The sequence below is a fragment of the Paroedura picta genome, chromosome 4 (assembly GCF_049243985.1).
Source record: "Paroedura picta isolate Pp20150507F chromosome 4, Ppicta_v3.0, whole genome shotgun sequence".
Lineage (NCBI taxonomy): Eukaryota > Metazoa > Chordata > Lepidosauria > Squamata > Gekkonidae > Paroedura > Paroedura picta.
The window spans coordinates 59,733,787-59,761,561 of record NC_135372.1 but is presented as its reverse complement, the minus strand read 5'-3'; the positions used below and the strand labels follow the sequence as shown (position 1 = coordinate 59,761,561).

The 27,775-nt window shown below is 40.6% G+C and overlaps 1 protein-coding gene across 6 annotated transcripts; it reads left to right on the top strand.

The window, feature by feature from the left end:
- Window positions 1-27,775, top strand: CDC7 (cell division cycle 7). Of its 6 annotated transcripts, none has more exons than XM_077333038.1 (12): window positions 1-144; window positions 10,188-10,276; window positions 12,079-12,162; window positions 12,416-12,551; window positions 13,253-13,346; window positions 13,430-13,572; window positions 14,502-14,748; window positions 16,571-16,666; window positions 18,843-19,015; window positions 20,290-20,372; window positions 22,086-22,235; window positions 23,677-27,775. In XM_077333038.1, the coding sequence occupies exons 2-12, from the start codon at window positions 10,195-10,197 to the stop codon at window positions 24,069-24,071; spliced, it is 1,683 nt and encodes a 560-aa protein (XP_077189153.1). In that variant the 5' UTR covers window positions 1-144; window positions 10,188-10,194; the 3' UTR covers window positions 24,072-27,775. The 6 variants fall into 6 exon arrangements, with proteins under 6 accessions (XP_077189153.1, XP_077189155.1, XP_077189156.1 ...); XM_077333040.1 differs by having other exon boundaries at window positions 111-198; XM_077333041.1 differs by having other exon boundaries at window positions 137-264.

Here is a 27,775-nt window from a genome sequence, read left to right as displayed (position 1 = left end):
CCCCGTTTCTTCAGGGGCTTGCTGGATTGGGTGAGTCTCCCGCGTCGAACGGACTCGGGGATTGGCCAGCGAGGGATTGTCCGCAGAAGGCGGCATCATCAAGTCAAAGACCGGAGGCCGGTGGCGGAGAGGCGTCTCGAACGTGTGAGTGAGCAAGATTCCCCTCAGGCAGCGGCGGCTCCTCCTTTTCTGTCTCAGGTAGTCCCACGGAGGCCCCGGGGAGCGCGGGGGTCGTCTATGACAGATTCCCGCCCAACCCGCGAGGCAAGTTTTCCGGGAGTGACTCCGGAAGGAGCCCGAGACAGAGAGGGGCAGAACTCCTACTAGTGGCGCGCGCGGTGAAGGCGACCCGATGAACTAAGAGCCTCCAGGACAGTGTAGTTTATGGCGCGCCTAATGGAGCCCGCTCGAGGTATCTCGGGGCAGCTGAGGGGTTCCTTCTCGGTCGGTCCCCTCGCGCACACGCAGTACTCTGGGTGCCCCAGACAAAGTAGAGCAGTCGCCCGTGGGATCTGCTGTTCTTTCTGTGCTATTAATCCTTCCACCAGCCCCGCCCTAAATAAGTCCCGCTAACTTGAACAGTGGCCCTCCCCAACTAGAAGCGTATATTGGGATTGCAGCCGCTAGAAGGGACAGGCTACTCTGCCATCGTTGGGCAGACGAACGTGGTTACCTTTCTGAAACCTAGGCTCTTAGGCCTGGTGTCAGCCGTGCAACAGAACTGAGGGGTGGTAGAGGGGTCTGGGACACTTCAAATTGAAGGTAAAGATTTATATTGTTAACAGCTCTTTAACATTAGCAATTTTGTACATGTGGAAAGTGTGCACAACTAAACATTTTTAGTGGTTGGTGTGTCAGAACAGGATCTGTTACAGCCCAAATCAGATTTCCGCTCTCATAAAACTTTCTGGGTATCCTTGAGCTAGTTATACTACATATCCCATAGTATTGTGAGGGTAGAATGGGGACAATGATGTGTGCTGTATCATTGGAGAAAGGGCAGTATACAACTCAACTACATAAAAGCACTGGATGTGAAAGCTTGTTAACAAACTCTCTCCATTTGTAGAGAATTTAGATGAGGGAGCATTGAAAACATCTTCCATCAGTGGTACAGATTATTCTGTCTCTCATGTATGTTGCAGACCTTTAATAGGGATACTCTTGTTAAAAATCCTGATGGTTCTAACTTCATTGTCAATTACTACCAATGTTTTACAAGTTTTTGAATTTGGTCCCTTCAGAACTTGCTCCATCTTCTGTATGTATGATGAGATTTTCATGTGCAGTTTTATGCTTTCTGCTACAGGTGAAGTTCTGTGGCACTAATCTAGTATTAGTATAGAACAGAATGTTGAATTCCTTTGTAAAACTGCACATAAGGAACTATCAGAATAAAACAGCACTTGTGTTCCTTTTCCCAAATCAGATTGGAATGAAAGGATAGAGGGGATCAATGGGGTTTTTCTACCACTTGGCCTTCAGCTAATGAATTTCTTAATGGGAGAAACTGAGTTCTTTCTATAGGATCATCACAGTTTGTGTGTGAGAAATAGATGTTACATCCACTTTGACTGGAGTAACGCATCTTAGAATTAGACTGTTTTATAGTGCAATCCTGTGAATGGCTTTTTAAAAATAAAGCCTACTTTGTTTAATGGACCTTACTCCAAGGTAACATTTCACAGGACTCTAGCATTAAATGATCCACTGATTGCTTGTAGTTCGTGTAAACACTAACTTGACTCGGCAAAGGAAATCTGGCAATCATGAAGAAGGTAGCCTCATTGGCTTTTGTTTGTCCAGAGGCCTGAAACTTCATGAAATTTTGTTTTGAATCGTGAATATATTCTAATTTGTAAAGCTATATTATATCGACTGTTTGATTGATTAATGCCCAAAAAGTAAACTGTGATAATGATAAGGACAAAAGTTTGACTTTTACAAGACAGCACTTTGTTCAATGATTTTAGAAATAGTTTCACATCATGTACAAACTAAATGACAAAGTTTAAGGTAGATTGTGCTTGGTTCTTTAATATTTATGCTTGCAACCTTCAGTTTAAATGCAGTGGAAAGCTTGTATTTGACCAGGAGTCTTGCTAAAAGGAGCTACCATGTAAAGTTAACCTGCTCTGACAAGCCCCAGATGTTCTCTCCAGACTAGTGACTTGATGGAGCTCAAACAATGATCATGGAAGTATGATTTCCACATTTTGAGCTGAAATAGATGAGTATAGTTATCCAGCAACAAAAGCTGAAAATACAGATTTAACTGCAATTACCGAATAGTTTAAAAAACAGCAGAATTGGTCCTGAAGTGATTTTGTTACATGTGTCATACAGTTTCTTGTAGTTCTTAGCTGTCTATTAGATTAACATTTTTAAAGATTTACAGTTTTGTGATACATATGTGTTAGACTAATATGGGTAAAATAAATTATGGACATTAATCTGTGCAAGCCTATAGTGGACTAAATTGATGATGGCCAATCAAATTTTCAGTAATACAGTTTGTTTCAGTAGCTGGCTTTTGACAACTTTGTTGTAATAGTAGTTTTGTTCTGTGATAGTATTCTCTCTAGGTTTCTGTCACAATGCCCGGCTTCATGTTCAAACTTCTGTTCTTTTTTTAAAAAATTGCTGTCAATTTGCAGCCAGCTTATGGTGAACCAGTGAGATTTTCAAGACGAGACGTTCAGAGGCGGTTTGCCATTGCTGCCTCTGCATTGCAGCTCTGGGATTCCTTGGTGGCCTCTCATCCAAACACTGGCCAGGCCAACCCTACTTAGATTCCAAGATCTGACATGATCGGGCTAGCCTGGGCTATCAAGGTTAGGGCTTCTAGCAACTGTATCACCAAGTCGGCAATAAGCCGTGCAAATTAGCGCTGCTTTATGTGTGCCAAAGAAGATGCCCTATGCATTTCTACAGGCAACTTGTGCTTTGGAGTTGGGGCAGCAATGTGGAAAGCTGGGAAAACAATCACAGTGATGTATACCATCCAGTGAGAAGTAATAAGAAAAAAATCCTGATAAATTAGAATAGTAACATTCCCATAATTGAATAAAATCAATAGTTTAGTAACACTGGAATTATAAATAATTGGTTCGTGGGAAGCAGCATAGACCGATAATGTGGGGAGCAGGAAAGACTCCATTCACATCCTCCATTTCCTGCTGCCCTTTTCCTACAGAAAGCTTTCAGATCAGAAGACTCTCAATCACTTACTTGAACTTGAGCTCTCTGTAGAACAAGATCTTGATTTTTCTGAAGCTAGTAATCACTGAATCAACCTAACCCTTGAATTACAACACAGCCTTTCCAGTACAAGCCTTGCTGAAACTGTCCATCTATAATTATCATAATCACCTCACTGTCATAGGCACACACTTATTTTTAGTATTCACTTGCGGTGATAATTCTCCACCAGAGTACTGCTCCAAGTGTGCATAGCATTTACAATAATGTAATGCTGATATAAATTAGTAGCATTCCTCCACAAATATGAGGCAAGTGATGAAGACACTCTAAGACTAGCAATTCCTATATTGTCGCTATTAGGTTTTCCCTTCTTTTCTTTCACCTCAGCCACAGAAGAAAGGATAGCTGAGGACAGAGGCAGGGGCTGTTGGGAGAAACAGTCCCTAATCCCAGCATTACCATTATAATAATGTCCTTTGTGATGCAATCACTTGGCAGTGATGTTTCAGCTAAGTCCATCTAATCATTGAGCACATTATCTTCCAAATTGCAACAGGACAGTGATACTTCCCAAATGCTAATGAAATGGGTTGGCTCTGAACCATATAATGAAAGGTGAAGGAATTTCTATTTCACTATCTACTTCCTGAGGTATCTACTCCCTACAAACAGTATTTTAATAGTATTTGTAAAGGTCTGCTTATTCATTAATATGAAAATTGGGTACATTGCTACAAGAAAGAAGTACTTCAATGTCCTATGCTGCTAGTATTCATCCTCGAAAATATATAGAATTAGTACATGTCAGGGAGATTAATTGGATAGGCAAACTTCTGTTTTGAGGTTTATCAGACTACTCTCAACAGTTAATACCTAGTTCTCTGAGATTTCAGTTACTTTTTTTCTCTTGCCTGCCTCTTTCCATTCTGTTAAATAATTTACCCTTGAATACCTTTTAATGTGGGCATTGGACATGCTCTTCTACTCCACCTGCTGCAAACATTTGTGCTAGAATAGTATGATTGCTGGGGAGAAAAAATATATACATATAAATATATATACACACACACATACATATCGAGAGAGATATACATATATACATACACATACACACACACTCGGCCTTCCATAAGGAAGGCCGAGCGTCAAAGAATTGAGGCTTTTGAACTCTGGTGCTGGAGAAGACTCTTGCGAGTCCCTTGGACTGCAAGGCGAACAAACCGGTCAGTCCTAGAGGAGATCAGCCCTGACTGCTCTTTAGAAGGCCAGATCCTGAAGATGAAACTCAAATACTTTGGCCACCTCATGAGAAGGAAGGACTCCCTGGAGAAGAGCCTAATGCTGGGAGCGATCGAGGGCAAAAGAAGAAGGGGACGACAGAGAATGAGGTGGATGGATGGAGTCAGTGAAGCAGTAGGTGCAAACTTAAATGGACTCCGGGGAATGGTAGAGGACAGGAAGGCCTGGAGGATCATTGTCCATGGGGTCGCGATGGGTCGGACACGACTTCGCACCTAACAACAACAACACACACACACAGGTATGACTCTGACACATGAAACCCCACATGGAAATTTCATGTGGTTTTCTATGCCCGTTCTTCCTTGTGGTAGACTGGTTGTCTTAACACCATTTGACAAAAAGCTTTTCCTTTCTTGGGAAAAAAATGGAGTGCAGGAACAATGACAGGTTGGATGATGGAAAACTGTCCCATAATAATTATTTATGCAGTTGTATTCAGGGTATTTTCTTTAGATTGGAGAAAGTAGGGAATATTGTACATTTTGTTAAGTCTGAGATACAGCCACATTGTTAAAACTGATTAATATGGAAAAAAACAAAGTAATTAAACAGCCATTATTATCTATTGAATATATTTGTTTTAAGATAGTTTTCATTAGATCACATATCACAATTTCTATCTTTTTTCCTACAAAATTCCTCACTTCAGATTTCTTAAAGTGATGGTAGATAAAAGTAACTAGGGGTGCCACCTGCTGACTGCCAAAGTGACTATTTTCCCAACAAGATAGATTCAAGTGGGTAGCTGTGTTGATCTGAAGCAGCAGAACAGATTTAGAGTCCAGTGACACCTTTAAGGCCAACAAAGTTTTATTCAAGATATACATTGTATCTGAGGAAGCGTGCACAAAAGGTCAAACCTTGAATAAATAATTGTTGGCCTTAAACGTGCCACTGGACTCTAAAGGTGTTCAGCTGCTTTTTGAACAGTTTTACTACAGGACCTGTTTCCCCACTACAAAGGACTCTTCTTGCTTTTACCTCAACATTTTACTGTTTCAGTAGGGCTGCATCTACCTTGCACTAATCAAAATAATTTAGAACTTTCTGTTACCAATAACCTGCCCCTTTGTGTATTCTAGCAATTTCTGTTATGTTGTTACATTCAGTATGTTCAACTAACTTCAATGCTTTTCTGCAGTGCAGAGTACTTTGAACACTTATTTAGAGTTGAACTATGGGACTTTCCAATTCTTCATAATTAAGCCATGTAACGTACATAAAATGTTCAAAAGGGATCAGATCCACTTTTCCTGGATCAAGTGGTGTTTGCTTTTTCAGAGCCAGTTAAGAGCTTGGGGGTGTTCACAGACCCAGCCTTTCCATTTGAAAAACAATTGAGTGCATTGGCCAAGAGAGCCTTCTATTCGCTGCTTCTGGTTTGCCAACTTTCTCCTTTCTTTGACTCAACCATTCTGGCTACATTGATCCATGCTTTTGTAACCTCACACTTGAAGTTAGAAAACTGTTGTGAGCCCTTTGAAGATAACCTAGAAACTGCAGCTGGTCCAAAATGCAGCAGCCTAATTATTGTCAGGAGATAACTGATGAGTACAAATGTTGCCCATTTTGAAAAAGGAAACACTGATTGCCAGTTTGTATCTGAGATTAATTAGAGAATGCTAGTTATGTCTATTAAAACCCAGTTATGACCAGGACCCATGTATCTAAAGGACTGTCACCTTCCGTATGTTCATTTGTGCCAGCTACTGTCTTTGGAATGCCACCAGTTGGCTGTTCTCCCACTTGGGGTATCAACCAAAGATTGAGCCTTTTCCATTGTGGCACCCACTTGACTGAATGGGCTACCAGATGCCCCGCCGAGCCTGCAACTGCATGGATGTTGTAGTTGTTGTTAGTTGCGAAGCTGGGTCCGACCCATCGCGACCCCATGGACAATAATCCTCCAGGCCTTCCTGTCTTCTACCATTCCCCGGAGTCCATTTAAGCTTGCACCGACTGCTTCAGTGACTCCATCCAGCCACCTCATTCTCTATCATCCCCTTCTTTTCCCCTCAGTCGCTCCCAGCATTAGGCTCTTCTCCAGGGAGTCCTTCCTTCTCATGAGGTGGCCAAAGTATTTGAGTTTCATCTTCAGGATCTGGCCTTCTAAGGAGCAAGCAGGGCTGATCTCCTCTAGGACTGACCAGTTTGTTTGCCTTGCAGTCCAAGGGACTCACAAGAGTCTTCTCCAGCACCAGAGTTCAAAAGCCTCAATTCTTTGACGCTCGGCCTTCCTTATGGTCCAACTTTCGCAGCCATACATTGCAACTGGGAAGGCCATAGCCTTGACTAGATTCACTTTTGTTGCCAGGGTGATGTCTCTGCTTTCCTGGCTTATAATTCTGGGGAACTTTGATGTCCATGCTGAGTCACTAGCTTATGGTTCAGGCTCCCAGTTTGTTGCCAGTCCCACCCATCAGGTGGGCCACACCCTCAATCTGATCTTTGGTGCTGGGGTAGAAGTGGATCTGATGGCAACCTATGTCATCCTATGGTCATGCTGCTATTCCTTGAAGGCCTGGATATGGGCACCACCACCACCCTACTTGGGCGATGGGTGTATTTTAACCCGCCCACAGAGACTTATGGAACCAGTTTGTTTCCTGAATGCTCTGTAGGAACTGATGCCTCCTGGCAACTTGCTGGTGGTGCTGGTAGAGGACTGGCTTTCCTGCCAGTCTGCTGCAATTGAAGAGGTCACTCCCAGATGCCCTCTCTTCCATTGCCTCCTCTGTGGTACACCATGGAATTGAGGGAGAGGAAGAGGGATGTGAGACAGAGCAAGTGTGGAGGAAGACTCACAATGAAGCCAGAAAAACATCCTATCACAAGCTTATGAAGGTATATGAGATGGAGTTTTTCACAGCTGAAATTACGTCCTCACGCTCTCACCTGGTGCAGTTGTTTAGGGTAGTTAAATCTCTCACCGCCCTTGAGGAGGGATATCAAAATTTTAAGCAGTTGGATTTGAACTGTGAGGCTTTAGCGAGCTTTCTTGCAGGTAAAGTCTTGTCACTCGGCTGGGACCTACCTGCAATGTTTGATATAGAATGGCAACTAGAAGCTCCATGGCCATCTGGGGGGATAACGTTTGATGGCTTCAGGTGGCTCCCTTTGGCCAAAGTAGACAAGCTGCTGGGGGACTGTGAGGATGACCACTTGTCCCCTTGATCCCTGTCGGTCATGGCTGCTCAAAACAAGCAACTAGCAGAATCGGAAGCCCCATGTGGGATATTATCAACCTCTACCTACCTTCTGGAGAGTTCCCAGGGGTGCTGAAGGAGGCAGTAGTTCACCCTTTGCGGAAGAAATCATTGCTGGATCCATGAGACCCGGCAAAGTACTGCCCAGTCTTTCATCTTGTATTTCTGGGAAAGGTAGTTGAAAGGGCTGCTGCAAACCAGTTCCTGGCATTATTAGATGAAGCTTAAGTGCTTGACCCATATACCAGTCTAGCTTCTGTCCTAGCCACAGAGTGGAGCCGGTGCTAGTCACTCTGATAGATGATCCGGTGCTAACTGTGTCAGGGCAGTTTGGCCATCCTCGTCATGTCGAGGATATGTCAACTGAATTTGATGTGCTTGACCATGAGTTATTTGCCTGCCGCCTTGCCAGGGCTAGGAAATGTGGGACAGCCTTGCAGTGGCTGATCTCCTTCCTTCAGAACCAGACATAGGGGGTTGGGGTGGGGGAAGAGCTTGTGGAGTTCCATAGGGGGCAGTGCTCTCCCTCATATTATTTAACATCCTTTATATGACCTTTGGCCCAGCGTTTTGGGCTGGGTTGTCACCAACATTGGGGATGACATCCAGCTCTATATCTTTCCATCTGTTGTCATCTATCCCCTGAGGCAGGTTTTTTTTTTTTTGAGGGGGGGGAGTTGTGCAATACAGATGGAGGGGGGTTATTTTTGCCACCAGGAATGGATAATTATTGGACTGGAGAGAGGTGAGTAGCGGGGTACCTCGGGGCTCGGCCCGGTACTTTTTAACGTAGTTATTAATGATCTAGATGAGGGGGTGGAGGGACTACTCATCAAGTTTGCAGATGACACCAAATTGGGAGGACTGGCAAATACTCTGGAAGATAGAGACAGAGTTCAATGAGATCTGAACACAATGGAAAAAGGGCAAATGAGAACATGATGCAATTTAATAAAGATAAGTGTAAAGTTCTGCATCTGGGTCAGAAAAATGAAAAGCATGCCTACTGGATGGGGGATACGCTTCTAGGTAACACTATGGCCCATTATGCACGGCCGCCGAAACGGCGATTTCGGGTCACATGGAAAACGCGGAGGGGGAAGACGCGACGCATACCGGTTATGCACGGGGCGGGGCACGACGGCGGCAAAACCCAGAGTAACCGATTATGCACGCGGCGATCCGGGCGCCGCTTCTGGTTGCGCCCCGGTCACCCGGAAGCTGCGCTTTCTTCCGCGTTTCACTGACGCGGCTTTTTCGGCGGCATGCACCGAAGCTGCGGCCGGTTGCAGCCGGCTCCGTGCGTTATCAGTGATTTTAGTCGCCGCCATTCCACCCCGAATGTGCGCTAAAACCCCCGTGCATAATGGGTCTATGTGTGAACGAGACCTTGGAGTTCTTGTGGATTGTAAACTAAACATGACCAGGCAGTGTGATGCAGCGGTAAAAAAGGCGAATGCCATTTTGGGCTGTATCAACAGGGGCATGACATCAAAATCACAAGATGTCATAGTCCCATTGTATACGGCACTGGTCAGACCACACCTGGAGTACTGTGTGCAGTTCTGGAGGCCTCACTTCAAGAAGGATGTAGATAAAATTGAAAGGGTACAGAGGAGAGCGACGAAGATGATCTGGGGCAAGGGACCAAGCCCTATGAAGATAGCTTGAGGGACTTGGGAATGTTCAGCCTGGAGAAAAGGAGGTTGAGAGGGGACATGATAGCCCTCTTTTAGTATTTGAAAGGTTGTCACTTGGAGGAGGGCAGGATGCTGTTTCTGTTGGCTGCAGAGGAGAGGACACGCAGTAATGGGTTTAAACTTCAAGTACAATGATATAGGCTAGATATCAGGAAAAAATTTTTCACAGTCAGAGTAGTTCAGCAGTGGAATAGGCTGCCTAAGGAGGTGGTGAGCTCCCCCTCAATGGCAGTCTTCAAGCAAAGGTTGGATATATACTTTTCTTGGATGCTTTAGGATGGTTAGGGCTGATCCTGCGTTGAGCAGGGGGTTGGCTAGATGGCCTGTATGGCCCCTTCCAACTCTATGATTCTATGATTATTTCAGTGGGGCTTTATTGGGGTTTAAATATGTAACCTGCCAGGAGCCAACTTGACCGGGAGTGGGGAGTTATAAATCAAATAAATAAATTGAGGAGACACTACAAGTTTTGTTTGTTTGTTGAGGCATGCTTTAGGGACGGGAAGAAAGTATTGGGGCATTTTTATTTTATTTGGCTTTAATTTTAGAATGTTTTGATTATTACTTGCAAGCTGTCTTGTCTTGAGCCAAGAGGAAAGGCAGGGAATATGTTTAAATAAAATTCATGAATATACCATTTCCCCAACATCCTTGTTATCTACCTCACTATCTTGTGGTTTCTCCCTTGAATCTGTTTGGCCTGGAAAGCAGGGCTCACCAATTCTGAAAGGATCATGTCTCTGTTCTCATAGTCTTCTTGTTGGCTTTTTGGTAGTTTTGCAATGGAAGCAGCTCATGAGGGTGAACTTCACCTGCATTGTGAAGATCCATGTAAGAAATATGAACCCAACAAAAAACTGACAGGTATGCATTTTAACACATGATCTGATCAAGTAGACTATAATTCATGAAAATCTATACAATATTAAATGCATGCAAGACTCTTTGTTTTGGTTGTGGCAGACCAACACAGCTGTCTCCCTGAAATTTAACAGATCATGTTACTCTTTTCATTGCTCGTTTAATTAGTGCTTCCTTTCTTGTCCTGTTGGTTTTCTGCAGTATAACAATCAGGCACACAATGGTAATGGTTAGATTCTTTTAGGAGCTGATGGATGACTATATGATACAGTACAGTCTAGCCTAGGGAGCTGGACTTTAAAGTGATTGACCATTTAAAAATGTACATTCTCATTCTCTTAATTTCAAAAAAATGCTACTTTCTTATAATTAAGCTAATTCAAAATAGAATAACATGAGAGTGATACAGAGGTCAAAGTGATGAGGTTCGGGTATTTATAAGAGTCTGTGGCTCAGATCCAGATAACTGCTTGAACTTACAAAATTTGAAACAGTGTAGATCACTGCAATCTGACTCCCCCCCCCCCTTTGAATAGCTGACTCCATATCAAAAGCTTTCCATCCCCATATAGTATGGGGGATTGCTGCTAGAAAAACACAAGCTGAAAGCCTACTTAGACTCATAGAGATAATTTTTAGAGTTCTTTTAATCCTTGCCTCTGATTTTAAACTGCAATTTTCCACGTGTGAACTGCATGCCTGGACATGGCTTGGAATGCGCCAAGAAAAGGTAAAACTCAAACATGTGAGGGGTTGGACTAGATGACCCTGGAGATCCCTTCCAACACTGTTTCTATGCAGAGCTGCTTGAGACTGTATACTGTCTTGTGGCATCTGAATAAGCTGCCCTAGAAGACATCCATCTGGGGAAAGTGTACACATTGTTCTGAGGCTGGGGATATAATAAGCATGGCTTTTATTTGGTGAGAGGCAGGCTTGCTGTAGCTTATAAAAATATTTCTTTTGTGAAGGAGCACTGTGCTACAGCTTTCTAGACTTTAGGATTAGAATAGCTGAGTTTAGATGTACACCATCACATGGCCTTGTGGGAAGGGTTGTTTGTTTTTTAGTATATTTTAGTGTGTCTGTTTAGTTAAGTTTTGCAATAAAAAACTAAATTATTTGTGTGTGTTTTGAATTTTGTACAGATGAGAAAACGAAAGGTATATGACCCAGATTTGACTACCAATTGTTCTTTATATCACCTGTATGCTTGTTTAAAACATATGGGGTGGGACAGCTGTCCATTATAGAATTTGTAAAATTTCAGTATTGAAACTCAATAGAATCGGGATACAAGACTGTTGTATTTTGTAAGTTTCAGAACAAATGGGCTTGTCAATGCATTTGTAGACCTTTAATGGAGAATAATTTTCTACAGTAACGAAGATTCCTGCTTATGTTACCTTGGTTTTGCAAAAAAAAGTGCAATGTAGCATCCTTGCCATGCCATCTAGTGGCAGGAGCATGAAAAGCAGCAACTTTAAAATCTTAGAAGCCAAGTTTTGAATTCAGAAATTCTGATGTGCTAGTAGCTGCTTAGCAGCCACACTCCTCTTGTTTCTATTTGACAAGTCGTTCTAATGGAATACATTTGTCTGTTGTAATGATTACCACTGACTATTAGAGGTAGGAGGATTACAAACTAACTGGTGTGGACTGTTCAAGGCTTGATGAGTTTGTATGCTAATTTTTAAATTCCATGATGTTTGTATACTAATATTTAAATTCCACTGTAGCCACATGCGATATTATTCTGTGATATTCTAGAATGTGCAAAATCATCTTTTTTAATGTCTTAACAGGAGCAAGTACAGATATTGAAAAGCTTTATCAAGCAGTTCCACAGCTTGGAAATATGTTCAAAATTAAGGGGAAGATTGGTGAAGGTAAATGTGACGATGGTTGCTATATTTTCCTAGCAAATGTAGATTATGCTATCTTATGAAAATAAAACATCTGTTCATCTGAGCACCTTAGTGATCAAATAGTACTGGCTTTAAATAACAGTACTTTCCTGATTGCGTGTGACCTTTTTTATGAATGGTTGAATGACACTATTGAAACAAACATTATATAGAAATATAAAGCATTTAAACTATAGAATGTTAAATTTGTATTAAATAAACTTAATTTTTACAGGTACATTTAGTTCTGTTTACTTGGCTATAGCCCAATTACGAGGAGGCCGTGAAGAAAAGGTGGCTTTGAAACACCTGGTCCCTACCAGTCATCCTTTACGAATTGCTGCTGAACTTCAGTGTCTTATAGTGGCTGGGTAGGTCTAAAAACACTTTTGACATGCAAAAGTCAGCTTTCCAAGAAATACAGCAGGTCTAGTTATTAATTATTGTGATGTACTATGGAATTTGTTGTGTTGAATTATGTTTAAAAGATCCCATTTATATCCCAGCATAGATATCTATTATAAATTGTACAGTCAGATCAACTTAGTAGGAGAGGAGTACAACTGTATTCTGAACTGACATTAATGATGTGCCAGTGGCATAGTAAGACACATGCATAGTACATCAAAACATTCCTGAAGTAATGTTTTTCAGTAAAGTGTACTGAAAAGCTCACATGTACTATATGCTAAACTCTTTTTTTAAAGTTCTATGCCAGAGTAATTAACATTCTGCCTAATTTTTGCATAGTTCTTCCTGTTGGAACTCTGTGTGAGTTAGATCTGCCAGTCCATTTTATTTATGTAAGGAACGTCCTGCCCCTTGGAGAGCCTCCTCTAATAGTGGAAGAGCTGCTGTTAGCAGAAGTCTCCTTACAACAGAAGCATGCGTTGACATCCAATAAAGACAAGGAAGTCCATGTCAGTACTGGGCCACTATTAGTAGGCAAAGACTTTTCTTGGACATAGCAGAGGAGTAGGGAAATCAATGTGTTCTCAAATGTTGACAACATGGATTTTGTTTGTAGGGAATAATGTTCATGTGTTTCCCCCCCCCCCCCCCACTCTTTTAGGGGACATGATAACGTCATGGGAGTTAAATACTGTGTTAGAAAAAAGGATCATGTGGTTATTGTTATGCCTTATTTGGAACATGAATCCTTTTTGGTGAGTTTCAAACATTTTTAAAGCCATTACAAGGATTAAAATTACCATTCATTGTCTAGTTACTTATTTTACTGTTCCTTCAGGATATCTTGAACTCTCTCTCTTTTGAAGAAGTAAGAGGTTATATGTTCAACCTCATTAAAGCATTGAGGCGCATTCATCATTTTGGTATAGTTCACCGGGACATCAAGCCCAGTAACTTCCTATATAACAGACAACGGAAAGAGTAAGTCTACCCATTTTGACTGCGGTATGCTCTCATATGGGGAATATGTGTCTCATATGGGGAAGTTAGTAAACTTAGCTATTTCCCTGCTCTAGCAGCACATGTAAAGCTACAGCCGCCCTGATGGTTTAGTGGCAGATGCGGGACTATGAACTGCTGCCAAACAGCTGCAAATAAGCAGAGGATGACATGATTTCAACAGGCAGGGAGAAAGGAGTGTTTAACCCTTTCACTGGTTGCTAGTCCACACTCCCTACTTTTTTTCAAAATCTATACACCAGAGGGAAGGATTGGCAGAAGGAAAAAGTGGGGTGTTAACCTTCTCTATCTCCCCCCCCCTAGTTTCTCTGTTGCAAACACCCCCCAAGCATTTCTTTATCAATAGCTGCTCTTGAATCATTACCTGCAACCAAATATATAAATTGTCACTAAATTAATATCTCTCTATTGTAAGACATCATTCCAAGCTGATGTACTCCCTTTTCTAGTTTGCTGGAAACAACTCAGTATTCCACAGCCTGTGTTGAAAGATGACTACTTTCTACTGTTCTTCAGTATTTCATCTCCTTCAGCATTTGTTCAGAGAGAAGTGGAAATTCCTTTTATGATCGCTCATATTATTCCATATGAAGCTTATCATGTGAAATATAAGAGGATCTCCCTTCCTAGAAAATTGTGTTTCAACAAGTAAGAGGAAATAACTCTTTTCACAAAGATGGCCAAAAGGATGTGATTTAAATTAAATGTATGTATTTGGCATGTAGGCTACAACACAGTCTCACATACAGCCTTCATTTCTTTCTCCAAGACAGTAGCACATGACAGGCCATCCGGAACTGGTTGTATTTGTGGCAGCAATTCTGATATAGCCAAATGCACTTGAAGTATAAATTTTACTTTTTTATTGTTATTTCTTTCCTATGTTTTAGATATGCCTTGGTTGACTTTGGTCTGGCACAAGGAACTCCTGACACAAAAATAGATCTTCTCAAAGTTGCCCAGTCTGAAGTCCAGCAGGGAAGTCCTGCATACAAGCCTCACCTAACTTTGGGAAGTCAGGTTTCTGTCACTGCTACAGCATCTAGACAGCTAGTTCATCAAGCAGCCTCAAAAACTGCTACCAAAAGACCCTCTTCCTTTTCACAAACACAGATTAAACAAGGACACAAAAGAAAGGTTCTGTACTATTCCCCAATTTTTCTGTGTTAATATGCTTAATTATTACTTCATCCAACAGGGGGAGATGTAATACTAGGATAAAATTCTCTTCTCTTTGTGCTTTTATAATAAAAATTACTTATAAAATCATGTAGCTCTCAAAACTGAAACTACGTAGTCTCTGTAATAATTATTTATATACAGCATTTATAAGAAAGCATTGGCAAGATACTTAAATTATAAACAAAATTATCACAGGTTAACAAAAATCCTGCATCTGGATTCTTGTTTTATAGTCACTTTTCTATACTGTGGTGTTCTGCTTTAGATAGTATCAGTATACATGATACAGGTTTATGTCTCTTTAACCAAATGGTTCCTTGTTATGTAAAAGTGAAGGAAAAAATGTCTGTTGATGCTTCAGATATGACTTTACACATCAAATCTGTAAGCCTAAAGAATTTATTTAGTAGGTAAATGTGGATGTTGGTACATAAATATGGATGTAGGAATCTTTAGTCCCCTCTTGTTCATATGCCTTCCATTTTTTCCCCAAAGCATATTTTTTTCAGATGGTCTTTTGCAAACTTGTGTATGAATTAACCCGAAGTTAGAAATCACAACTTCAGTATTTTGAAGTGCTGTGGAAGAAAGGAAAAGATTCATGGCATTTTTTTAGACCCTGACACCATAACATGGCTATATATATATATGTATAATAATTCTGACTTTATTTCTTTTCCCCTATCCCGTTCTTGAGGTATTAAGGGAGGAATTCAGTCCAGTGGACAGAACAGCTAGAAAATGAGGCATGTGGAAGTCCAGTGTAAACAGATGTATGAAACCAAAAGGGTTTGGCCTGGATGCTGTACAGCACCAACAAAACTGTCCTGTATAAACAGTAACTTTGCTATCATCCCCTTTCCCACTGCAGTCATCTGTGCCCTCTGAAATCATGCCTTTACGGGCCAGGGAATCCACATGGAAATGTTCTTCCTCCTTTTCTGCAAGTGGAAGTGCCTAGTGTTACCCCAAAGTAAACTTATTTACTTATTTACACTTTTATACCATGACCCCCTGCGGCTCAGGGCGTTTGCAGGGAACATGGAATCCAAATATGATAGATACAGCATACATTCAGTAATGGTATCTCTCAACAATAAAATCAACAGCATTGAACATTTAAATATTGATTGTTTAGCTGTTATCAGCTAAACCGCAGATTGACCAGGTCGGGATTGCCCCACAATATATCTAGTGGGTACATGCAAATGAGAGGGGGTTCTGGAGGGCCCAATAGATTTTGTTAGTTCACTGTCCTCAACTGAGTGCTTGGTGGAAGAGCTCTATTAGTAGACTCTGCAGAGAATGTTTCATTCCTGCACTGTGTTAGTAGTAGTGATTTACAAAATTAGAAATTTAGATGTATAGCCTAGCTCCATATTTCATTCTTTCTGAATAGTGTTTCTGTGTATATCATTGAGTCTCACTCGACTAAATTGTCAAAGCATATTGGAATATTATCACATTTTTGAAAACACAGTTGTTGGATATCTGGAGATCTTATAGTGAATTTTGAAGAGTAGAAAACTTGTTTATGTGGACTTTTATGGTGAGAATGTTATACAGCAATACAAATAATGCCTTCCCTTTCTGTTAAATGAGGCATGATTTGCTATATGATTTACGTGTTTACTATTTTGTCTACACTGTGCTCTCTTCACAAGAAGAGAGGCGGAATACACGCAGCTGATATTTGTTATCTCACTTAATTTTTAAAAGACAGATTACATTTGACTGGGTTAATGACAGAATCCTTCTTGTCCTTTTCCTGACATAGGAGGGGTCTGAGTGGCATTCTGTTCAGCGATCTGTCTTTGGGGAGAGAAATTTCAATGTCCGAAGTTCCACGTTTCAAGACACCTCCACTGTTAAAGTAAACTTTGTTTTAAAAACTATCATTAGTATTCATAACATATTTCCAATTGCATTTTAAGACTAGTTTAAGCTAATTACATCGCTATGTAATGCAAGCTGTATATGATTTAGTAAAAACCTATTGTATATTCCCATGATGCTAGTTTTCAGACTGCTTAGCTGAAAAACAGTTGATGAGCTTCTGGTTTTGTATCTCCTAGTCTGAACTTTTCCTTTTCAGTGAGTCATCTGCTTTTCTAGCAGTGTGCCACTCTTAACTGAAGACAATACCAAAAACCTAAGGCACTTCTTAAATTTTGTGATTGCTGGTTAAGAGAGAAGAGTTTTATAAGAAACCTCTTGCTTGGATTTGCCAGATATGCCCTATCTGATGTATTTAATTGTGTCACAAATATTATGAAATAGCCTTTCATAATAAATGGTTTAAAATACTACTTGATACAAAATGGTATTATCTTCTGTCTAAATGGCTTGGTGTTAATCATTTGTTGCATGTTGATAGCCTGACAGAAACAAAATTAGGTTTCAGGCAACTTTTGTAAAGATCATGCGTAACTGGAAGTAGAAGTGTAAAGTGGTAGTGGTATTGCAGTAATAATTACTAACTTGGACTTCGTTAATAGCTACTTGTCTTTCCAGGTGAGAAAGCTTTGGTCAATTGTTAGAGAATTTTTCTTTCTTTCTGGCCCACAACCCAGCTCAGATCTGGACACACTGAGATGAGTCCTACCTCTCCTACCACAGTTCTGACTTAAGTGGCTCTTTTATTGGAGAAAGAGATACTTAAGTTGTGAGGAGAAGCTGTGATTCCTCTGTCCACTTCCCTCCCTCTGTTTTTCTTTCCCTTTTTGAACTGCCTTAATGGTCCTTTTCTTGTTTCCTGAAGAACTTTGGCTGTCCCGCCATGAGTCAATATATTTTACTGCTGGTACAACCCAGGAACCTGAGGGGAGGATCAGGATTGTTCTTTAACTTAAACAACTCAAAATTAACAAAATTCACCTTAGAGGGGAAAGGTCAGGTGAAATCAGGGGGTTGAAATTTCTTAGGTAACTCAGTATAAATAACCCTGAGGTAAAACAAGTACATGCACAGTATGTGTATTAAGGTATTTACAGTTACTTGGTTTCCACCAGATCACTTCAGTACACTTCAGTATTCTCTTACTCTTTTGGTTTCCTGTAAGCTGTTACGCTCTTTCCAGTACCCAAGGCATTTCTCTTGAAACATTATTGCTTGAGTTTTAAACTAACTCTTAAGGTCTCTAAAGGCAGTTTCTAACTACACCAGGCCAGGGAACTCTGCACTCTTCAGAGCTAACTCCCAGTTTGACTCTTATCATTAGAAATTCTATTTTCTTTCTTTGGCCCGAACGGGAGTCTCTGTCTGATTTCCCATTTGTCCTTGCTAATTTCCCCCCGTTCTCCTGTCTTTGTTAAACTGCTCTCAGTCAAGTCTGGATTCTGAATGAATTCTCTTCAGCATTCAGCAGCCTGTCACCCAAAGCTCTCTGTTTCTGTGAATAATTAACCTTTCAGAGTTTGTACAGCAATTCTAAACTTTTAAAAAGTGCAGTCCATCACAAAAGCCTTCCGGACGCAGTAGTGGGACACAAGTCAGTCTGACTTAAACCTAATGGAATCAATGGGATGACTTTACTGCAGCAAAGGGAAGAACTAGATCAAAAATTCCAGTAAAGTGATGAATTCTTTCTTCTCCAGTAACATACAGGTGTAGAAGCAGGTAGTATGCCATCAGGACATACATTTCTCCATCTCAATGGCAGCCGGTAATATGGACAGGGGAATGCATGGCATGATAATATTCCTGTAACGTTGTGCTACTGGGAAAAGAGGGGGATGGTAAGGTGGAATTGCTCTCCCTCTTTCCCCTTTTTTTGCCATAGTGTTTACAACACTTTCTCCCTAGTGTTAAAATATTCTGGATATTAGCAGCAGTTAGTAAAATATCTAATTTCATTTGGTTCCCCTTAAAACTGAAGTTCTTGAGATAACTTGCTACGTTTAATAGCCATTGGCATTTATGCTAACAAGTTTTGTGAATCTGGCAAATTTCCTCCAAAAATGCTGTGTTATACAATTTTTATTTCTTTAAGAGTAGCAAGAGTTGAAGTTGTGTTTGAATACATCTTATATTAAAAATATGACTTGCAGCTCATAAAGAATCCCAGGGTGACAGATATTGCATCTAGAAAACTGTCGGCCAAGAAGAAGATAACTTCTGCTGCAACCAATGGCTTAGCGAAAAAAGCTGCCAGTACTTGTCCAGCTAATTTGACCTGTGACTGTTATGCAAAAGACAGAGTCTGCAGTATTTGTCTCTCAAGGTAATTAGTTTTGATGCAGTAAAATTAACCTCTAGTGTTGTAAAGAATGTTAGAAACATAGATTAATTGGATACATTATTTAATAAATACAAGCTAGCATAAGACCTCTGCAGAAGTGCTTACCGAATGCTCATTTTGTGTTCACAGTGTTCACACAGGTGTTCGTTTTCAGTACTGATACTGCCAGAATGCACATATTTTGATTGTATAGTTGCTTAAATAATTTAATGTACAGGGTTTGTTAGATTGTTAGTACCACTCTATAGAATTCACAAACCATCACATTGCCTGTGTAATTTAAGTGCTAGCTGTTGTATATGAATGCATGTGTGTATACATGTGTTTAACATTTGGAGGACATGGCAGCATTATAGATGTTTTGATGGTATTAAGAGACAATATATTGGTGTAGCCACTTAAATTCAGGATGCTAGGTATACCTTGGCATGTATATAAAAACTTTATACCCTACCTTTCTGACCTCACCCGAGCAGCCAAGATGGCTAACTGATTTAAAACCACGCCTAATAAAAGCATGTGCTGAAAAACATTGAAACCAAACACACATAATTAAATCCAATGCTGAAATGCTAAATCATAAATTGATCACTGAGGGTGGAATTTCCTTTTCTAACATTGATTTGAGAAGAGAAAGAGTGTTAGTCTCCTGCCTGGGAGGAACTGATGAGATGGAGGGATTCTGTTTTCTTACAGAATGTACATTAATGTTACTTTATGAAGGAAAATCTTAGCGAATATTTTGTTGTCAAACTACAAACAAGCTCATATCTTCCTAAATCTGTGTTTTCTGTCTCCCAATGAAGATTCATCAGCCCATATTGAAGATAAGAAGGATTTTTCCTATTATAAAGTTCTAGGCTTGAATCCCACTAAGTTGATAACAGTGCTTGAATTACTTCTTTTGAAAAAGATAATTAGCAAAAAAATAAACTAAAAAATAAAAGGCCGACTGATGAAGATTTCTTGAAATGGCCTTTTATCCAGAACACCACCTTTTGAACTTTTATATTTTGAATGCCATTTTTTATCAGCAGTTGTAGCACCCAAGTGTTATGTAACACTAAGGAGATGATTGTACAGTTGAAATCATGTATTGTGCAGTTTGTAATGTTTCAACACCTCTACTAAGTATATGATTATATGACATGATATAACTCCTAATGAAATTAATTTAGATTTTGCCTGACAGTGTTGCATTTTGCTTTTGTGTTTGATGTAATTACACTGTGTACCTTCTTTGTTTAACTCCCAAGGCGTCAGCAGGTTGCCCCGAGGGCAGGCACACCTGGATTCAGAGCACCAGAGGTATTAACCAAGTGCCCTACTCAAACTACAGGTACAGTATAAACTAGATACTTCCTATCTAAAACAATTAAAATGTGTTTTATTTCAGATCCATATAGTATCTAGATTTAGCATCGTGTCTCCTCTTAACTGGACGGGCTTTGCATTCCAGGGTAGGATGTGTCACAATCCCTTTGTGTCTATCTCCCCTTCCACTCTTATGTGATATTTAGCTGCCAGAAGATAGGGAGAGGTACCAGGAGGAAACTGTAGTGTTTTTTCCCCTTAGAATTCCACCCCTGTTCTAGTGGAGTTCCTTCATTTTCTTCCAGAACTCCAGCTGAACCCCTTGAGCTTTCCAAGAGTCTCTGCTGCCCCCACTTGCATAAATATCTCTTACCATGTCCTTATGGTGTTGCACTGTAGATAAGTGAATGGTCTAGGATGTATGCAAGTAAGATACATGCAGTCTCAATCTGGAACTAAGTAAAGGTTTTTTCACTAAGTTCCATTCAATCACATACCAACACAAGACTCCAGAGAGCTACAAGAACAAGTATAGTTTGAAGAAAATAAAGCAAACAATCATAATCTACATTGGATATATCTATTCATTGCATCACTCATTTTTAAGGATAGGCAGGAACCTGGCAGGAGTCATTGTACAGGTGCCCTTGGCTCATCTTTCCTTTATAGCTGCTGCACACACACTTGCTTCATGGTTTCCTTTCCCCCAACTTATTCCTTGCTACAAGCAGAGTATTTTTAATCCCTATCTTCCCAATTACATGGGACTGAGCTTTTTCCTGAATTGGAACTATAACATCAGAAGTGGTCCATCCCTTGCTGAAAAAAAACATAGCTGGAACTATGGAACCCAGCCAGCTACTGCCTAGTTTCGCATCTTGCGTTTCTGGGAAAGGTAGTTGAAAAGGATGCAGTGGATCAGCTCCTGACTTACTTGGAGAAAGCTTTAGTGTTCGATCCATACCAGTCGGGCTTCTGTCCCAGGCATGGGGTTGGTTGCCTTGGTGGAGGATCTCCGGCGCCAGCTGGATCACGGTGGGTTGGCAGTATTCGTGTTGCTTGATCTATTGGCTGCGTATGATGTGGTCAGCCACGAGTTACTGGTCCACCGCTTTGCCAGGGCTGGAATTAGGGGAACAGTCCTTCGATGGCTGTGTTCCTTTTTCCGGGACCAGACTCAAAGAGTGGCAGTGGGGGAGATGTTATTGTGTCCTTATGGGCTTCCTTGTGGGGTACCACAGGGAGCAGTGCTATCCCCCATGTTATTTAACATCTTCATGCGCCCTCCAAGACAGCTGGTCCAGAGTTGCGGGCTGCGTTGCAATGGATATGCAGATGACACCCAACTCTATCTCATGGAGCTGGCAAAGTTCCCCAGGGCCTGTAAAATGGAGCTCTACCAACGAGTCTATGGTTGCGGCCGGGGTAATGAGATCATTGTGCCCCCCTCAGGCTTCACTATTACATTTAGTGCACACCCTTGTTAGATAACTGCAGGAGGTAGGAGGGATCTTGCCATCTTGGCTTTGTGGTTAGAATGCTGTTTTAGGGTGGGGAATTTATTCGTATATAATCCACCTTGAGTCCAAGGAGGAAGGCATACTATAAATGTAAATAAATAAATAAATGCCTGAACAAGTAGATTTTAAAATCTACTTATGATTTCCACACCAATGGCACTTAAACACAGAGGAGAAAATTGTAGTTATATGTTACTGAAGGTTTGTTTCAATTGCAGCAATTGACATATGGGCTGCAGGAATCATATTCCTTTCTCTGTTGAGTGGCCGGTATCCATTTTATAAAGCAAGTGATGATTTAACAGCTTTGGCACAGATCATGACTATTCGTGGATCCAAAGAAACTATTCAGGCTGCTAAAACATTTGGTATGCAAATTTTGTATTTTTATAATTGTATGTTAAAGCTGTTTTTAGTTATTAATTTTTCTATAGATAATTTATTTTCCTAGATACATATATAACTTCATATAACATGGCACTGGAATTATTTATCTTAGCCAATAGAGGCTGTATCCAGCAGCATTTTCACTGGAAAATATATAAGTAATAAAAATCGGGGGGAAAGGGGGGGACCCTTTTTGAACACTGAAAATACTGAGGGACTTGTTAGAGGGCAGAGAAGCCTCAGTGGTAGAACAGTTGCTACAGGGAAATGGGAAGAGATGGATCCAGCCCAAGGCTCAGAACATGTTGGATATACGTTTTTTTTTCTTCAAGTAAATCACAGCAGCACAGGTAATTATATTAATGTATGAAAATGTAAGAGAGCCAGCATAGTTAAGACTGGCAGACTCTAATCTGGAGAAGCAGGTATGATTCCAGGTATGATTGCTCTACATTAAGCCTTCTATGTGACCTTGGATCAGTTACAGTTCTTTTAGAAGTCTCAGCCCCACCTACTTCACAAGGTGACTGTTGTGAGGAGAGGAGGGGAAGGTAATTATAAGCCACTTTGAGACTCCTTAAGGCAGTGAAAAGTGGGGTATAAAAACCAATTCTTTTTCTATATTACTTGTAAATTAAGTTAATGAATTATGGTATATTTATATTCACAGGCAATCATGACCAGTAACTGCACTGTTGTCCTTTCACACAAAAAACACCTTCATGCATCAATATGTGTATTTATCAAGGTTCATCCATTCTTAGGGTTTTAGAATCTGATTCCTAAGAAAAGTACGCAAATAACCATGTGTGCACATTAGAGAGGCCAAAAGGTTTGATATTTACAAATGTATGAATGAAATAAAAAATGCTGGGTAAATTTGTCGGTTTAGTGTGTTCTAAAGTGAACAGGGTTCCCAGAATTCCACAAAAGCACACCATAAATTCCCTTTCTTTACCACTTCTTATATCCCAGGATGGGTAAACATGCCTAGAAATGATACCCTCAGCATGGAGAAACTAGGACTCCAGTCATCTCTTCCCATATGAGATTTAATTGTGTTGCACTTCAGTCTGCTTAATCTGGACTTTTCCCAATGTCACTAGTTGTTCTGCTTTGTTCTGTTCTGTTCTGTTTTGTTGCAAAATAGTAATGTGACATATGCATATCCTAGGCATTGTGTCTCTGTATAAAAGATGTTTCCGCACAGGGCAGGGGAAACTCACAAAAGGAAAATGCTACGTTCTCATGACAAATTAGAAATGACAAATGCGCTACATTAGTTGGTAGCTGTATAGCACTACATGACTTTAAAGTATACATGTATAGTATTCTTCATATCAGCATTAGAATGATGCATTCAGAAAACTGTAGTTGCATACTGGGTAACAAACATTCTAACCATCATGCTTATTCACACAGGTAAATCAATATTGTGCAGCAAAGAAATCCCAGCACAGGATTTAAGAAAGCTCTGTGAAAGACTGAGAGGAACAAGTATTCACTCTGATATTTCAACAGTTGATGTACAGATCAACTCATCTCGAGAACTGACCTTACCAGCTGAAATAAGCAACAGTTCAGAGTTTGTGTCTCAGACACCTCAACAGTGCATCCAGTATCAGAAGAAGAACTGCCATGAAGGTGATGGCATGAATGTTAGGACTTCAGAGAAAGCAGTTGGTCCAAAAGGATGGGACAATGTCCCTGATGAGGCCTATGATCTTCTTGATAGGTTGCTAGACCTAAATCCTGCTACAAGAATAACTGCAAAGGATGCCTTGCTCCATCCTTTTTTCAAAAATATGAAACCATGAACAGACACTTAACATAATTTTCCTTCACTTACTGCATAGAAGAGTAGCACCAGAAGTAGTTACCTTTAATTGAAATCAAAGTCCCAACAAGGCTTTGTTTTTATCTCATGACAGCATGTCATGCAACAATAACACTGATCATCTATTAAACATACTTCTGGTGGGAGACTTGACAACAATTTATTCTTGGGTCACATTTTTTTCAGGGTAATGTGGCTAATTGTTTATGATACTGTTGGGCCACTGAAATGCATTTTCAGGTCTGGTCTCTGTGGCCTGGCTGCTACACCTCTTTGCACCCCAGAGCTAAGCAGATCAGGCCTGCACACTGTCAGAAACAGTCTGCCTACATGAATGATTGTGCTTTAATTGTTTGTACTTCCAGTTTTGTAGATGGAATATATTAATTAGCATAATAGAACACTATTCACTGAAGACTACATGTGAATAGGGCATTTACATTATTTCTGCCCCTGGAAAAGCAGGTTTGAAGTTCTGGTGTCCCGAAGAAATGTGCCCTTTGGCATACTCTCATTATGAATGATGTGAGAGAACTAAAAATCATAGCTGGCCCAACATATCATTTTAACACCCAGATGTAAAGTCCTCATTTTCCCCACCAAAGTTCCCTTTTCATGTTAATTTAACTGTTAATTTTCATATCTAAAACACCCTGCAATTGAAATGGTCAAGATTTGAGGCATACTGACAGATTTGCTTCATATTAATTGGTGGTAAAGTGAGGTAAAAGTGGTATGAACAGTGTTCTTGGAATCTTTCCCTATAGGGAAATGTGACATCTTTCCATCTCTGTAAACATCTGGGGTGTGTATAGTTGTCTTGATATTGTACCCAATCTATATTTTCTAATGTGAAAAGAACCTTGTATATTTTGTAGGGCTTATCACCCACTTGCTTATTGAGTCTGTCCTATAGCATGTGATTGTCTGTCTGAATTATGACAGAAATTTGGGGTTTTGTAAAATGACCAAAATAAGGATTGGTTTGGTTTTTCTAATAAAGGTGAAATATTACATCACATCAAAATATTTGGGGGGGGGGGGGGGTAGGGATTTCTTTAATGCAAATGTAATTGTTGTGTTTTGTTACTATGTTAAGCATACATTAAACTTTGTAAAAGAGTATTAAGATACCACTATTGAACTCACTGGGCTTTAACTACATGAAACTGGGCTACAAGTTACTACAAGTTACCATGCGCAAAACTGCCGCACATGCATGTTTGCGGCCACGCATGGTGCAAATGTGCATGCGCAAAAGTGCTGAGCATACGCATTTGCGCATGGGCCGCCACGCATGCGCGGTGGCCAGATCGCCCTCCCCCCACACCGGTCCGCAGCCTAGAAAAGGTTGCGGACCACTTGTGTAAAGGATATTAAATTCTGGTAGACTTGTGGTAAAGTCTTAATATCCTGAAAGTCAGCAGAGAACCTTATATGGCTGATAAGCACAGCATGCAGAGTCCATGTGGTCAGAAAACAACAAAGAAAAGCACGTTCTCCAAGTTGTACTTAACTAATAGAGTAACTATTAGTTAATTCTACACATCTATAATTAAAGATTCCTATTCTAGTCTACATAGCTGGATGGTTACAGGTGCTGGAGGCATCTCGGCTCCATCATGTTGCAGGCTTGAGGAAAGGAGGAGAGGAGGAGGAGGAATATTCAGGAATCAGGAAATTACCCTCTAGGGGCAGATGAGATCAGAAAGTGAGTGGTCAGTGTTCCTATCTATCTGACTAACTCAATGGTGAAGAGTGCTCCTGTTTGAGTCTCAAGTCAGGAGACATCGCCCGGAGTTATTTCCAACACAGTGAAACCTAGGAAGGTCCCACAAGGCATGCATCTCTGGGAGGCAGGTTCCACAAGATGGGGGACCTTACCGAGAAGATGTTTGCCTTTGTTGACCCAAGGTGGGCAGTCTGTGAAAAAATTCAAAAATCCCAAGTGAAGAGTGAAGAAGATGTGGAGGATAATGCAGTGAGAACCCATAATAGTCCAAGCTGAGCAATGGCCCTCCAACCTACCCACCTTTGTAGTCAATGCTCCCCGTCCCCCAGTCACCAGCCATGATGTACAGGAGCTGTTGCCTCTGGCATAATCCATACTTGCGCTGACATCGGGGTCAGTTGGTTTCCTATGGTGATTCACCCACACCCCAGAATTGTTCTGTAAGTCATCATGTAGTTTAAAATATTTGATTGCACTTAATCCATTTCTCAAACACTTATAGATCACTTTAAATGTATTTACTCTAAAATTGCTGATGGGGCTTCCCTTGGACCACACAAAAAGGGGGTCATAGAGCCTACGTGAACAACGTCATGTGATACGGGGTTTGTCATGAAGAAAACCATGAGAGAAAAAAATCGGCTGGATCCATAGAATACTTAATTTCTTATGTAAATTCCTATGTCCATACTTCTTAATGTTTATAATACAACTTTTCCATATGAAGTGTGAAGAATTGTAAAGAACTGCAGATACTAAGCAGCTTTTAATGCAGTAATAATTAATTCAAGATATTTAGAAGAGTAAAGTGATGGTGGTGAGGGTTTTTTGGCCTTAGCTGATAGCGATAAATGTTTGCAGATGTCACAATATTGATTGCAAAAAACTGAAACCCACAAAACCCTGGGGTCTAGGTCTTAGTAATTCCTGCTGTGTATGTCATTTCAGCACATCGCGTCATAGATAACTTATTCATCTAAAAGAACCGTGGCCAAATTTGGCAGGAAGAGTTGTCTGCCAGTGCTCATAGATGTATTGTTTCCTTATCCTTTTTCGCAAGTAGGCTGTGGAATTACTGGAATATTAGTTGAAACCAAACAAAAATGTCAGTTATTCATTATGACATCTGAACATGTGTGCTTGTGCTTTCACTTTTCTGTTGCGTTAGCAAATTAGCTGCCTGAAGTCCCTCAAAGTGAATGATTTTGTGGGTTTTTATTTCAAGTATGTGAGGCTACTCCATACACACAAACCTCCTAACAAGGGAGCACTTCTGCATTGTTTTGGCATCCTGAAGAAAGGCTCATATATGCTAATGGCTGTGCCAGGGCAGACCTTCCATTGCTTATCTTTTCTGGCCAATGGAAATACACGGGAGCCAGTTATTCCCCTGGTGCAACAACGTATCTTGGGCAGCTGTAATGATTACTTTATCTTGTTTTAATGGTAACTTGTTTCACCTGACTGACAATAGCTAAGCAAGGTGAAAGTAGGTTCTGCTGCCAAGAGGGGATTTGTGTGCAACAGATGCAGTTCCCATTCCATTCCCCTCTCTGGAAATACAAACAAGTAATTTAGTCCTTCTCCAGTCCCTGGTGTTTGCTCCGGGGAGGACTGTAAGATCCATAGGCAAAAATCGGTGAATGAATGAACAGGCAACCAGAGTATGTGGTAATTTCAGGTAATTTCAGCAACCTGATCAGAGTCTACCGTAGTGGGGGTGGACTCTGACTCTTTATGCTTTTAAAAAAAGCCACATTTCATACAAACCCACCCTGAAAATAAGACAGCACAGCAGTTTGAGATTGGAACTCTATTGATCACCATCGGGTTAATGTATTAAGAAGTGTTTTTAGGGGCTTTTATTGTGTTTTATTGGATTGTTGTAAACCGCCACGAGAATTTTTGAGAGCAGCAGTATAGAAATGTGAAAATAAATGAAATAAATATTG

Coding starts and splice junctions, on each gene's coding strand:
- CDC7 (XM_077333037.1), top strand. CDS start 3,779: ATGCTAATGAAATGGGTTGGCTCTGAACCATATAATGAAAG. Junction 12,552..13,252: donor CAGTGTCTTATAGTGGCTGG/GTAGGTCTAAAA, acceptor CCACTCTTTTAG/GGGACATGATAACGTCATGG. Junction 13,573..14,501: donor TATAACAGACAACGGAAAGA/GTAAGTCTACCC, acceptor CCTATGTTTTAG/ATATGCCTTGGTTGACTTTG.